This window comes from Triturus cristatus, chromosome 4_1, assembly GCF_964204655.1.
Source record: "Triturus cristatus chromosome 4_1, aTriCri1.1, whole genome shotgun sequence".
Classification (NCBI taxonomy): domain Eukaryota; kingdom Metazoa; phylum Chordata; class Amphibia; order Caudata; family Salamandridae; genus Triturus; species Triturus cristatus.
The window spans coordinates 667,016,669-667,032,457 of record NC_140585.1 but is presented as its reverse complement, the minus strand read 5'-3'; the positions used below and the strand labels follow the sequence as shown (position 1 = coordinate 667,032,457).

Sequence of the window (15,789 nt, the reverse complement as noted above, 5' to 3'; positions counted from 1 at the left end):
TACCTGCAATACAAACTAACATAAAGCATTGCAGCAAGCAGTTGTACTGACACAGCGGATGTATGTCGATATATTGCATACCATTACTTAGTGTGATTTTAGTGCAATTTTTTTACTTAGCATAAACCATTACTTCGCATGTTTTTACTTAGCATAAACCATTACATCGCAAGTTTTAACTGCGCATGCATTTATAACGCAAAGGGTTATAAATGTACTATGGTTTATGCTAATTAAAAACATCGCACTAAAATCATGCTTACACTACACTACCTTACACTACTTAAACATCACTACACTACCCGAAACCCTAATACACTACCCCCGACATGACCTTCCCCTTCCCCCTGCCTAGACCCTACACTCTTAACACTACAGTTCACCACCCCCGACACTATCCTAAACACTATAACACTACCCTACACTACACAAACACCATACCACTACCCTAAACCCTAAAACACTACTCCCTGCATGACCCTCACCCTTCCCCAGTCTGCTCCCTACACTACAACACTACCCTGCACGACACCCCAACACTACCCTAAACCCTAAAACACTACCCTACACTACACAAACACCACAACACTACCCTAAACCCTAAGACACTACCCCCTGCACAGCCCTCCCCCGACCCCCAGTCCTGTTCCTACACCCAAGCACTACCCTGCACTACACTCCAACACTACCCTAAACCCTAATATATTACCCTACACTAAACTAACACCTCTACACTACCCTAAAACACTACCCCCTGCACAGCCCTCCCCCTACCCCCAGTCCGTTCCCTATACTAAAACACTACCCTGCTCGACCGCCCGACACTACCCTAAACCCTAAAACACTACCCTACACTACACATACACCACATCACTACCCTAAATCCTAAAACACTAGCCCCAGCACGACCCTACACTACTCAAACACAACCCTACAACCTAAAAGACTACTCCTGCATGATACAAAAAAACTACACTTACCTCTCACTCCTCCATGGTTTCTCTCTTCTCCGGCTACCAGCGGCTACCAGCGACGTCAGATCTGCACGTCGTTGTTTGGAAACGGAAGCTCCTTCCAAACAACGATGTGGATAGCGCATTCGATTACAGCACATGCGTTGTAACAACGCTGGCGATGTAACAACTTGCGTACTAATGGTATGCGTTGTAACATCGCAAGCGTAGTAATGCTTGCAAAGTAATGGTATGCGCAGTAGCAACCGCGCACTAAAGGCTGTTTACTGACACAGCATCTCATTGATATACAGATCCAATATGTCTGTCATGTGTAGAAGCAATGCATTGGCCATGTTGGAATTGTAAAACAATGGTATACTAATGGGTATCCACGCAAAACGCCTGTAAGTGAAGTATAATGTTAGAGCAGGTCTTTTATCGATTCCATTTTTAAATACTACACCCATCAATTGGGTGGAGGGCTGATTGTGTTCATTGTTCAGTTTTTATAAAAATTAAACAGTGTCAATTAACAATGAACAGACATGTTATTTTTAAAGTCATGTTACTGCTACCTGATGCAGACTTATACCTGCATACTGTTATCATCAAGCATTATGTAATTCTGCGCTTTATGCAATATAGGTATACAATTCTTTGCTATTACTTAATCTGTAAAACCCAATAAAGTCTATTACAAAAAACAAAACAAGAAACATTGATACACTGCGGGCTATACCGCTCCAAGATGTCTGCCTGGTTTAGAAGCAGTGGGTGCATGGGATGCAGCGCACTGCTTGGCTTGGTAGTATGCTTTAAAAACAAAATACAAAATGGAGAACAAAATACTTGATAAGGACGCTCTAAAAGGAGAAAATGGAAAACTAAAGTACTGGCTCACCAGCCCTGGCACTGAAGCACACTCAGTTTGAGGTGGATATGCACATGCGATTATGCAAAATAGCGTCCCTCAACGAACAATAGAGTTACATGCTGAAGTGGGCTTAATCCATGCTCCATGCTGTATGCTAAATGCTGTCATGCATGGAAGCAGAGTGTAAATGACATTAGAACAGAATAGTGACAGAAGAGGCTTGACACTATGTGTGTGCTTCTTTAGGAATGTATATGTATAAATATAGTACTGAGATGGAAGCAAATGTTTACATCCTTGGCCACCAGGAACACAGATGCAACATTTTTCTCACCTACACTTTGCAACAAGTTTAAAAACAAAATCATTTTTATAGTTTAACTCTCTTTATTAATTTCTCACATACAACATAAAAGAAGGAAATCAAATCTCGACTCCTGAGTCCAATATAGGACAGACACAAGTGCCGCTACAATTCACATTACCAAGGTAAAGCATGGAGCGAGGTTACCAAGGAAAACAAAGTAAAATATTAAAAAATAAAATAACTTTCACAAAATAATTTTTAAAGCTATTTTGGCAATGTGAATTAACTGAAGACATAGGCCTTGATTACTAGTTAGGTGAAGTGAAATTACAGCATAGTTTTATGTGGAAAGTTTGCTGAGTTTGATTACTTGTTTTACCCCATGGCAGTTTTACCAAAAATGTGCATGTGGTTAACATTCACATAGTAAACTTGATACCCATAAGAAAGTCATAATCAATGAACTCATGGTCCGATTTTTCACACGGTAATGGTATCCAATTAACTCACCTGGATCCCATTCAACTCGTAATGATGGCCATATTATAGAGAAACTGACAACTGTTTCTTGCATGCAAAACATATAAGCATATTTTGCATTTTTTTTTAAAAAACACGTAAAGCCCGGCTTTCCAGAAGGCTCCTCCATCAATCCATCAAAAATAATATGAAAATGAGTACTTCCGCCTATATTTGAAACACATATGTATACATAGAAACTCTGAGGGCATTTTCTCTCTAATCATTTCAACAAGTAAGTGAGCAAAACTGTGACTTTAGTATTTTTTAAACTATTCATACTGTTTCATCAAAATGCCTAATTTGATGCACTCCTCAACAACTATAAAAATGTCCCTCACTTTATTGTGAATATGCCACAAAGCAGCATAACTTTAGACCTGGGCAAAATTTTTATTACCTTAGCATATTTCGGGTAATTTTGGAAATTTCAAGTTGCACCTAAATTCCTGAATAAACCTTAACGCCCCTTCACGCAAGTATGCGCCATTTGCTATCAAAATTTGCCATTTACTTTAAAAGTTTACAGCGACTGTATGGGAAGAACAGAACACTGGCAACTGTTGTTCATGCTGACTTTTATTGCACTTTTTATGCAAAGAGGTCATAAATTGACACCGATACATTTTATATATTGTGCATAATTTTGCTGAAATTTCATGTATTAACACAAAAGTGAATTACTCATCTACCACTTCCATACATAACTTTGGCACTGCATAGCTCGGACTTTCCCTCATAATCAGGATAAAGTTATACCCATGGGAACAAAAGATGATATTGAGCAACATTTTAGACTACTTCTTAATGCAAACCATATAGTGAGAAGTCTCAATGTAAAGATCTTGGGCAAGCATTGAGTTACCGAGATATGCCTAAACAATTAGGGGTAGAAAAACATTACTGGAAGGTAAAAACAAAGTAAAGCAAATAAGAATCAACATCTATTTGACAACAAGTACAATATATTCAATGTTTGCTGCTGCCAATCAATGCGAAAGATTCTGTGATGACATATGGTTCTGACTAATGTTTGGAAGGAGATACATTTTTAAGTTATCTTTGCTAACATCCATGCCCTGACCAAAGGCTTATGACATCATCATACTAGTCCTAGATAATTTTTGGTATGAAGAAGTAAATTCAAACATTGGTGGGGTTAGGGAGAGGGAAATCATCTCATCACCTATTCCACTTAGGACTAATTTCCATATTTATTTATTTGGGAGAACAAGATGAGAATGAGTAGCTATACTGTGCAATGGTGGAGCTACTTTAGCTTTATCTGTTGCCTGCAACAAGTATAATCACTTAACATGTCTAATCATAATTCACTATTTAAATTGTCTACTAACATTTACTAAATGCTTCGTGTTCATATCCTTTCCAGCTCCTACCCCAACTCCACCTATGGTTTACGGTAAACAATTGCCAAGCCTACTTGTGTGTTTGCTCTGTCCATTTGTAACTTTCAACAATTAAATTTTGCAGCATCTATTCTTTTTATTTTTTTTCCGAGCAACTTTACAATGTGTCTTTTGCTTGTTATATTTATTTTTGCCTATGCTGTAGAAATTTTGCCATTTTGCTCCAATTTTTTTTATGTAAACTGTTTCAGTTTATTCCACTGTCATCCAGGAATTTCATCTTTGAAGAATCTTCCAATCTGACCACTATGCTTATTATCTAAGGAACACACAGGACAATGGATATATCTCACAATATTGCAATGTAAACCTCGAATTACAGTAATGGGGAGGGTTACATACTAAGACAAAAACCAGAAGCAATACTTTAGTTTGAAAATAATTATTCCACATTGAAGGAGGTTTCATTGTGTAACTTTATATCGTACAGCCAGTTTGGAATTAACATGAATGCAACATGTATTCATCCATAACAGCCAAGTTTGAAGTGTGTTACACACAGTACTATTCTAAAATCTCTCTATTTCATTTTGCCCCACAACTTTTGTACCTCATTCACCCAACACCTTAACATTATTACAAAGACAATATCTGTTATTACATACGTTGCAGTATTACAAAACCTACAGTATAACTCAGTCTTGTAACAGTAAAAGTTCAAAATTAAAGCATCAACACAATGATTTGTGAATTATGTTTCATCAACCACCTTCTTCAGGGCAGTCTCCCTTTTTAAAAAGGAATTTTCTCTTGAAGAATATAGCTTTATAAAATCACTGAATGCATATGCATGATTTCATTTTACACTGCTAGTAATTCTTACACTTATTCCTTGATGACATGCATTGCAAAACCCTATATAATCAGGTGATATGAATTATGATATAAAATGTTCACAGCCTTCACCTTATAAATTAATTCAATCTTACAAATGAGTTCTCCCTGAATGGAAACCCAATTTTATAATCTACTTTTCAATAGCAAAAGTATGAGGCAATAAATCACAAGATTCTCTTTATCTAATAATGTGCAAAGGGACACTGCTATGTTTTTTTACCAATCATTTTAATTGAAGTTTATCAAAAACTTTCTTTAGCACTTTTCCATATAAAAACCTAGATTGCACTGGTATGAGGCACATCACGTTTTTCCATGCATGACAATCTATAATGAAGTGGTCTGTAAAATAAATGCATAATAACCAGGGACAGAATAGGAATGATTTATCATACCTAAAATCTTATTATGACCTGGGGATTTGTATTTTGAAATCCACTATCAGAATCAGCATCTTGGAACACGGGATTACATAACATTTGCAAGCTTTGCATAATAAACTGCTAGTAAGTGGAATAGTGTACACATAGTTTTTCTCTAATAATATGAATTTTTATATCCTATAGCTTATTATTTAGTCATTCGCAGTAGTTTTCACCCAAGAACTAATTTGTAGACTTTCAGGGAAGAGTGTTCAGTATTCTTTTTCTGCAACATCACCTAATACTAAGTAATGTCGTCCAAAAAGTACAGTTTTAAAGCATGTTGAAAATTCACATGCAGCTTTTGTTCATTTTCCGCAACATGTCACAATAATGCAAAGGATTTATTTCACTTATTATAAAGCAGTTGTTTTTAATAAACTACTGTAATGTTTAAGGAGTAATAAAATGGCCACCATTGTGTTCTGAAAATTTACAGTCTCCTAATAAACAAGAGTGAAACATGCATTCACACCAAATTATATAATGACGATATTAGAGTTGGTCAGAAAGGCAAACACAAATCACATTGGGTTGTTTGCTTAATTGATCTAAGCACATCTTCTTGTGTACTGACATTTTCCTGTAATTACTTTTTTCAAAAATACTGATCTTATGGTCAATCTTGGTGAATGTGTTTTAGCTCTTTGTTCTTACACCACATAATTCCTAATTCATTAAGGACAACATCTCAAAACACTTCAAACAAGTATGTAAGGTTCCCTAGTTACAAAACACATGTATGCATCTATAGTTTTAGAAAATATTTGGAACAGAATTTACAATACCATCACGCTCTTCAGTAATGTGGAACAAATAAATCAGACTCCAATTGCCTTATACCCATTGAATTCTGAAACAGTTTCAGCATGCTTCCACTATGTTTTTGATTTCTTATGGGAAGCCAAGTTTGAGTTGGTTGGTCACTCAAGTTCCTTAATAATACACTTTTGTAGAGGTAAACAACACTTTATAATTTGCTTTTTCATGAATTATGGAAGCTTCATGTTCATTGACATATGCATGGATGCAGTGAATTTCCAGCATTATCATACTATGCATTCATTTTTTTTATTTGCATGCGCATTCAAAATGTACAATATTCATAAAACATATAGTCAATTTTTTTCTTACTATGCTTCAGATTTTGTTTTGCAGAAACATATGCAAAGGTGCCCTATTTTATGGAGCAATCTACTCGAATATTTAATCATTTGTTCACTACATATGTGTGTCACTTACAGATCGTCCAAACCAGCCTTTTGACTTAGAGTTGACAGGACATGAGGAAAGAAGTGTGCAGCTTTCATGGATACCTGGAGCCGACAACAACAGCCCAATTACAAGTGTGTATTTATCTGCTAAATAAAATAAATCAAGTGGTGTCTTATATGTTCACCAACAACCCAAGGGAGCGGTCATAAAATATAATTCCCTGTTAGTATGATGTCCTATGTCAGGCTGTAAATGAAATGTGCTCATTGCCTCCAATGAAAACTATTTGAAATTGTCTGTGGTTGTTTCAGGACAATCCATGAATCAATTAGCTCTATGAATAATGTGCTAATCTCTGCCGCATTTCTACCAAGTTCAAAGAGTAATGTGAAGTTCAAGCTCTAATTCACTGGAAAAATTAAAGAAAATAGCTGTTACAGTTAAAACCAATACTGCTACAACACAAAACCTAAAAAGAAGAAAAAATCAAACCTACTGCAACCTTAAGTACCAACCCTTCCATTATAGGTGAACTGTGCAAATGAGATGTGAAAAAGAGTCTGCATGTATGTATGTGTTGGTGTTTGTAAAAGTTTGTATTACTATGAAAGTGTCTGACATTGAGGGCTTAAACATTTCATTTTCTTTTTTTAAAGACTTAAGCATTTGATTTGCTCATGTTAAGGTGTTGTATTGCTACTTTAAACAATGTTCCTTACATGCTACTGTGTGAGTGCACTTTAGTTATTGTATGATGGAATTTCACATTTTGTTTATTTTTAAAAGTGGGATTCTATCTATGTGTAATATTACTGATTTGATTCGAGGTATTCTAGAGTTATGTAATGTGGTATTTTATGTATGAAATAATATCTGAAGTTGTAAAACGTGTTTGGTTGTATTATTGTTACATTAACAACTGAACTTTAGAATTTCAAATTTTTTTAGGTTTTTGTTTTCTGGCCAATTTTGATGCCCATGCCAACCTTAATTTCTCCACTTTTTTAAAATGTCTTTTTGCGGTGAGGTCTCCTAGCCTGATGAAAGGGTTTAATAAAGCATTTCCTTTATTATGTCCGCTGGTGAACTATGACACTTTAAGTTATAGTGTATAGTTAGGCACCCATGTTGTAATTCCCCCTTTCACACTTGCCCATGGTTGAGTGTAAGTGTGATCTGTGTTAGCTCCCTAGCTTTACCCAAGAGTGTAGTGTAGTTTATGCTCGCTGCCCTGCCCAAGGCCCAGGGTTTTGTTAAAAGCCGCCCTCCCGAATTGTCTATGAATTGAAAGGTATGCTTTGCCAGATCCCCTGTCTTGTCCAATGTTGAGGCTGTATTGTTAGCGATGTGCCTTGCCTGAATCTGGTGACACTATTTAGTGCCAGTCTCATGACCCCTGGAAAAGGGTATGTTATTGCCTGCCCCGCTTACAAATGGGTGAGTGGATTTCATCGCTCCCTACATCTTGACATAGGGCAGGGTGTATATTGCCTTTCCCCTGCCTTGCCAAAGGGCATAGGGGGCTTTGTTTGCTACAACTGTTTTCCTTGATGGAAGTAGTGGATCTGTATACCTCCCTCTTACCAAAGCAATGGTAGGATTGTTTGCTCATCTCCACTACCGTGTCCTAGTGTGGGGTGTCCTTGAATGCCACCCACCTGGTTAAAGCTGGGGATGATTGTGTACTCCCTGCTTTGCTTAATGGTGGGAGGGGTATTGCAAAAAAAACAAATTAATAAAAATACATGAATAAATAAATTAACTGCAGTGGCAGCAGACAACTGCCCGTGCTATGTCTGCAAACTTGAATACCGCTAAAGGACATTTGCCACCTGTATTGCACCTCCATCGCCCTCTTTTCCAAGGAGATTGAGACTTTGGACAACTGATAGCTTCTTCCATCCAGATTTTGCTAACATATTACTGGTACATTTGTTCACTGTTCTGGGCCTTCTTCATCCTCAGTTTAAAAAAGATGATGGCATTCAAGAACAGCTGACACCAGTCTCTGGGCTCTGTACTCAAAAGTGACCATGATATGAGGCCATTGTTGGATGTCTTGAGCCTTCTTCACCCATGAAAAAATGAGTGAAGGAGGCCTGAGAAGGCAAATAGGAGCCCGCGTGTACGGTCTGCGAAAACAGGTGACTGGGAAGCTAATTCTCTGTCTTGAACTTCCATCTTTCTCAAAACACGAGAGTGAATGAGACCCAGAAAGGCACATAGCTGTCTAGTTCTGTTTCCTGCAGATAAATTGATGAACTACATTTTTGCAGTGGGAACCTGTCCATTAACTACTAACTTAATTTCAATGAAGCTTTTTGATGCCTACAAATAATTATAGCTGATTATATGATTTCTATTTCTCTCATTGCAATGTAAACTGTCTGTGGAACTCTCAGAGTTTCCAACCATTAAATTGTACCAAACATAATATCCTTGGTAGGTTTCATCATTGAGTATGAAGATGGTTTACATGAACCCGGTATATGGCATTACCAGACTGAAGTCACAGGAACCCAGACAACAGCGGTATTAAAACTGTCCCCATTCGTCAGCTATAGTTTCCGCGTCATCGCTGTTAATGAGATTGGAAGAAGTCAACCCAGTGAAATATCAGAAAGATATGTAACAAAAGCAGCAGGTATGTAAAAATGTCTGTGTTCTAGCAGATACCATTATTCTATATATTTCTTTATCCATGTTCTATAGGCCGACCTTCTACCAGGTTTGATTAGCTATACAAGTTTTATGGTATAAATCGGGAATCTACTGTTTAACTGAAGTGAATTTAGTTACATGATTCATTAGGCTTCATAGTTTTAACTAAATAGCAATCACAGTAGTGCACAGGAGCTGGTAAGCAATCGGTGCTCAGACTTTATCCTTCTAAGGATGATAAATAGATGGTATTCAGTTAGATAATAACACCTATCATGCATACTATATCATTTAGTACAGGATATTGTGGGGATTATTTAGGACCAACCAGGTCATAATATGCAATAAGCATTGCCATGAACGTGATATCTTTGGAGGTGCACCAGGAATATCTTAAGAATACTGCATGGCATACCAGTCTCCTGCGGCACATGTTCAGTAGTGTTATTGGTGCACTTAACACTTATTGACATTCAATCATTGGTTTGTGTTGATTGATCCCACCCTCATATTTCTTCTATACTTCCTGCTGCTCCATGCATGGAAAGTAGATCATGATGAGGCTAGGCATCATTGATTCAAAGACCTAGAAGAGCAGAAGAAAGCTGACCAGTCTTGCTACTGCTTATGTATTGCCTGTTTATTTTCGACATTAACTTCCCCAATACCATCATATTTCAGTAGGCATAGCAATTCACAATGGTATTGATATAAATACTCCAGATTAATGCAAGTCTAAAAAAATGTGATATAAGAAACCAACACTTCACGAAAGGACATTGGAAAATGAGTGACAAGTGTAATAATGACGGATGTGATGTTTCGGGGTATCAAATATGTTTTCATATGTCGTTAAATTGTGATCTTATCACTGACTTACGTCTCATGGGCATTAAAAGTGCCCATTAGATCAAATACAGTTTTTATTGTAAGTAAGGCTAGTTGTCTTTCTCTGAGAGTCCACCACTGTGAAAATACGTGAAGCTTATATGCCACTTAGTATTTGCTAGTCTAAATGTATTTACATTAATGTTGATAATGTTTCCATTTTAGAACCAGATAAAAATCCATCCGGTGTGAAAGGGGTTGGATCAGAACCTGATAATTTGGTCATTACATGGGAGGTAAGGGAAAATGTTTCATTCTTTGCAAGACTTCTATAAATAGTAGCCGTTACAATTAGGAATGTTTATTTTCCCCATTTCATCTCTAGTATTGTTGCTGTTGAACTTCCCTATACTTGCAGAGACATAAGGTTAATGTGACAAGCGTTTGGCAGATCCTTACATATAATACAGTAAAACTGCACATATCAGAAGGTTAAATGATTGGCCTTGCCGCCAATCTGCTCTACCTATTGAGGAGTGTATATATATATATTTTTTATAAATTGATGGCCATGGACCACCTTGGTATTGAGGAATGCTCTCACAACAGATGGCCCAACAGACTTTCTGCCCTCAAGTGGTCATATTGGGGGATTTAGTAAGGGTATCTGAAAACTCACTAGACACCAGGGATTAGTTTAAAAAAAACAAAAGAATGGATTCCGGACCGCCTCTTCTTGTATTATGCCTGACTCCCACCCCTAAATAAACAGACTTTCTGCACCACTTAAGAGCCAATTTAGGACATTACCCTCCATCTGTCCTCACATTGGGATCAATGGCCACTAGCCATGAGAGACTGTATTTATTTGTAAACAAATTAAATGGGGGTGGTTTGCTCAGGCTTTGGGCTGTATCGCCACCCACCAATGGCCTTAACAGTCTTTCTGCCCCCAATCCCCGGGGGAAGGGGGGCAAAAAGCCTACTATACAACACTGTGGATAAAATTTATAAAGAGGAATGAGGTAGGAGTAGCCATCCTGGCATTTAGCCTGATCCCCACTTTTAAAGGTCCCATCGGTCAGTACCCCAATCTGCCCACAGGGCAGAAAGTCCATTGGATGCCAGGGATTTCTTTTTAAATATGATGGAGTCTGTCAGTTTCCCCTCCTTTTATGTCCTGACAGTCTTTCTGCCCCTCTAGCGAAGAGATGAAAGATTTATCACCCACTTAGGGGGTCCGAAAGCCCACTGGATGAGTGTTTTGTAAATAAAAGAATGGGGTGGGAGCTGGTCTGTCCTGCCATCAGGCCTTACCTGCATTTCGATATTCTGCACCACTATATTTTTGTAAGTCGATATTATGTCCCCTCTATATTTAAAACTCAATATTTTGCCATATCGATATTTAAAATTCGATATTGTGCCTGATCACCAACCCAAATGTGATACATTTCCTTTTACTTGCCACAGTGAATGGTTACACTGTTAGGCGTCTGGGTCAGCCCGCAACCAGATAACCGTACCAATCCTGTGTATTTCTGACCCTTTTCTGAAACCTAGAAACCCAGAGGAATCTAGGGTAATGTGACTTGCATGGATCCCAGCACATTTTGTTACCCAGAATGATTAAAGAATGACTTCAGGTACTTTCAGCCAATGGGTACATTCTTACTACCTGCATTTATACACTTTTCGCGATTGAAACTTTACCTCCCCTCTTTATGTGGACCTAATGCTCATCATTGGGTCGGACCATAACTATACCACGAGAAGACATCATCAACACCATATTGACTTCCCAAATTCAATGTTTTGACTGCTTCCTGTCACAGGCGATAGGATTAGCCAATCAAGTGGAGCAGCATTTTTATTGGGAGAACCCTGCATCGTAGGAATTTTGTGAATCCATGTACGTTCCAGAATCTGTGATTTTAGCCAATGTTTGAAGTGTGCAGGTCATTCTGTGTTAGAATGCATAGTGGAATCCATGTAAATCTCACCACCCTGGACTCACCTAGATATCTAGGATTCAGAAATGCCTAGGTTTGATAGGCTCCCTGAGCAACAGCCAAGTTCACGCCCAAATACCCACATCACCAGAGTGAATCAATTTGAACGGTAAATTCTTGATGCTTCCTTGTTGATTTTGAAGCCTTACCTGTTGCAAGTGATAGGGCCAGCCTCATAACTGGGATGCTGTTGGGATGCTGGGTGGTAGGAATTTTGTAGATCCCTACAGATTCTGGAACCTTCATTCACAGAACATTGAGGAAAATATGTGGCTGTGGCCAAAGTTGCAGGGCCTTAGTGATAAGAAAATGTAGTGATAAACATTCATGTCACACCACCATACACTACCTAGGTGTTTAGGTTTCCCTGGGTGTCGGTCGAGTTTGGGCTCAGATTCCTCAGCTACCTACATCAACAGAATGGGTCAATTTATAAGCTAACATCTTGATGTTTCCTTGTTTTGCATTTTGGGGCAATTCTTGTTGTGGACAATATGTCCAACTACTCAAATGGGGTACTGTTGTTCTTAGAAGATGTGGGAATTTTTGGTGGCTGGAATTAGCCAGAAACCGGTCCCATGATGCTTGTTGCTGGTCCAGGGAAGACATGGCTTGGCAGTTCGGGCTGAACTGTTCCCATAAAGCACAGGGTCAGACTGATTTGCAAATGGCCATGTCTGAACTGGGGTGGTGGAGTGAGCTAAAGAATGATGATGGATTAAACCCAGATCAGTTGACTGGGGGTGAGTGCTTGCAATGTTCAACACTCCGTCCATCATCCCCTTTGGTTTTGCTTTGTTCACCCTAAATTGGCAGGGTATGCCCAGACGTGGGTCCCTTGCTCACTTTACCACTGGATTCAAGCTAGCCTGGCTGATGATGGCTGATTAGCCAGAAACTGGCCCCAGGATGGTTGTTTCTGGTCCAGGGAAGACATGGCTTGGCAGTTCGGGCTGGACTGTTCCCATGAGGCACAGGGTCAGACTGATTTGCATATGACCATGTCTGAACTGAGGTGGTGGAGTGAGCTAAAGAATGATGATGGATTAAACACCAGATCAGTTGACTGGGGTTGAGTGCTTGCAATGTTCAACACTCCGTCCATCATCCCCTTTGGTTTTGCTTTGGAATTTTGTGTATCCCTGTAGGTTCCGGGACTTTCCTTCACTGGAATGTGAGGAAAGTCTGTGATTCTAGTCAAAGTTTGACGTTTACAGGGCATTCTGAGTATTAAAATGTAGTGGTAGTCAGACAAGTCACACATCCCTGACATTCTTTGGGTGTCTAGTTTTCAGAAATGTCTAGGTTTGGTAGGTTTGGTAGGTTTTCCTGGGTGCCAAGCAAGTCCAAGCCCAAATGCAGGAGCTATCCACATGGTGGAAGGGGTAAGATATTAAGGCCATGTTAATGATTCCTTTGTTATGGGTGCTTTATCTATCCCACCCAATAAAGAAAGATACCACGGTATCACAATCATTATTTATTTTATGCAATAAAAATGCCAGGTACGAGTTTCTGTATGAAAATAGGGCATACAATGGAGATTTCTGTGCCTGCCACACCAAAATCTGCATTTACAGGTATTTACCATTCTTTTTCTCCCCATACATTTTGGCAAAATTATCAGGGGTAAGACCCAACTGTCAGATTTCATAGAGTAACTTAGAACAAATGTGCAGGCAGGGGTTTGTGTTGTGACAGGAATATTTAATGGTATGTTCCCCACAATCATTAAACTATGCAGGAGTTGCACTATTGTGTACATCCAGCAATACTTTTGACATTCTATTCGTGATATAGATGCATTTAGAGTGAAATGTATTATAAATGACTTTACATACGCCTTGACTATCCTCTTGGGAAAATTATCCATAAATACAAATGGAGATAGTTACTGAGTATTAGTGGGAGATCCCAGAGAAGAACAGCTACTGAGAATATAGTTTCTAGTGGGAATAATTTGATGCCCTTTCAAAATAAATTTGTCTTCTACATGAAGTGTCATGATGTGGTGATTGATGTCCAGGAGGAAAGAAGGGCTATATTTTGAGTACCCTGCACCATAAGGATTCATTGATCACAACGTTTTATAGGTTCCTTTAAACGTTACATGTTCACAGTTCACTTATGATTTCATTTTACTGCACAGTCAAAAATGTTATTGTTAGCTTGTCATATACAGTAACTTTAAAAACAATTTCAAGAGAAACTAACAGAGTCTGGAATAAATGTTGCTATTGTATGCTGTGCAACTTCATAGCAGTGGACTACCTTGTCATTTACCTATGTTTGTACAGATAAACTATTTTGCTGCAAAGCACACATACACAATTGTACACACATTATTGCTACTCAAATATATTCGAAGGATAAGTACATCTTTGTATTCAGCCCCTCAAAATTTTGCCACTCCAATCCACTGCATCTTCTAAAATATTTCCTTGCTTAATGATGACTTCAGGGCTTGAATTACAGATACATGGCACTAGGCTAAGACCTGGATAGTGCACCCTATGACAGCATATGTGCTGTTTGGCATTTTAGTGAAAGACTTACTGGTTGTTTCAAGCCCTTGGTCTGCCTTTCACTGTCAGTAGTTACCCAGTCTCACTTTTAAAGTGGAAATATGGATCCTCGTGATGGCAGGTGTAGTGACTGTACCTTCTTGCAGGAGTTGAAGAACCGGGGTTTAACCCAGCGGCATCAGGGGCACGCCTAAGATCTTCGAGTTCACCTGTCTTGGTATACAGAGACACGGAATACTTCTGGATGGCATCAGAGACCAAGTTTATTAGCTGCAGCTAGTAACAGTGATCCTAGAAATACATCACGGTGTAAATTCTCAGGAGACTGCTCATTTTACTAAGGCGAGACGTCTCCTTTTATACCAAATATTCACATTATAAATGTACACCCACTGCACAAAATTCTAGCCAATAAGGTACATTTTCAAACAAAGTGTCACATAACAAAAACTCAATTTACAGTATCCCAACCCAAAAGTTAATTATTAGGAATGTCCCAAATTCAATCTCCACAAGTCGGACAAACCTATAATTGAAAGCATAACCCATGTAATGAAGAAACATAAAAAAAGAAACGGTAACAGATGCTGAACAAGATAAGGCATGTGCAAGGAAACTAAAAGTTAACGATGTCCTGAACATTGATTGGCAATCTCAGACAAAGATCGATCAGGGAAATTGGCTTTGTGGGGTCAGTTTCAGGTGCAGAGGGCAGTTTCTTACAGTTCATTTCAGAGTCAAAAAGAAACCTAGTTAATGTATACATGAACTAAGGAGGCCAGGCCACTTTATTCGCCAGGCTACCTTCACAGGCCTACGTGAGGGCAACACAAAATGGTGGCACAGAACAAAATGGAGTCAGACTCGAGAATTACAGAACCTCAGAGGGAGTCTGTGGGGTCACTGAGACCCCCTTATAAAGGACGCCCTTGTGGGGTGCACAGAATGTTTTCAACCTCCAGCTGGTGCACAGTCAGTTAACCTTCTGATGACCTCTTTGCCCTCATCTACAATACGGTGTGGGTACAAAGGCAAAAGATTACCTCATTTGCATGGGGCAACCTCCCATGGAAACAAAAGAGGGCCTTCACGGGATCATACCAGCACACATGTAGCCCTAAAACGATCTATACTGGAGAAGGGGTCATGCAAGTATTTACTAACCCTTCTGTAATTACAAGGAGCCCCAAGGGAACAAAAAATGGG

General features: G+C 38.7%; 1 protein-coding gene across 16 annotated transcripts in view; it reads left to right on the top strand.

Moving 5' to 3' along the window:
• The window catches only part of NRCAM (neuronal cell adhesion molecule), a 971,555-nt gene that overhangs the window by 822,656 nt on the left and 133,110 nt on the right, over nucleotides 1-15,789 (top strand). For 12 of the 16 annotated variants that reach the window (XM_085653084.1, XM_085653089.1, XM_085653092.1 and 9 more), the window contains 4 exons: nucleotides 4,047-4,076; nucleotides 6,587-6,688; nucleotides 9,004-9,201; nucleotides 10,272-10,342. In XM_085653084.1, the coding sequence (XP_085509210.1) occupies nucleotides 4,047-4,076; nucleotides 6,587-6,688; nucleotides 9,004-9,201; nucleotides 10,272-10,342 (401 nt within the window). The remainder of the gene's footprint in view (nucleotides 1-4,046; nucleotides 4,077-6,586; nucleotides 6,689-9,003; nucleotides 9,202-10,271; nucleotides 10,343-15,789) is intronic. The other 4 variants (XM_085653099.1, XM_085653097.1, XM_085653090.1 and 1 more) reach the window with 1 other exon arrangement.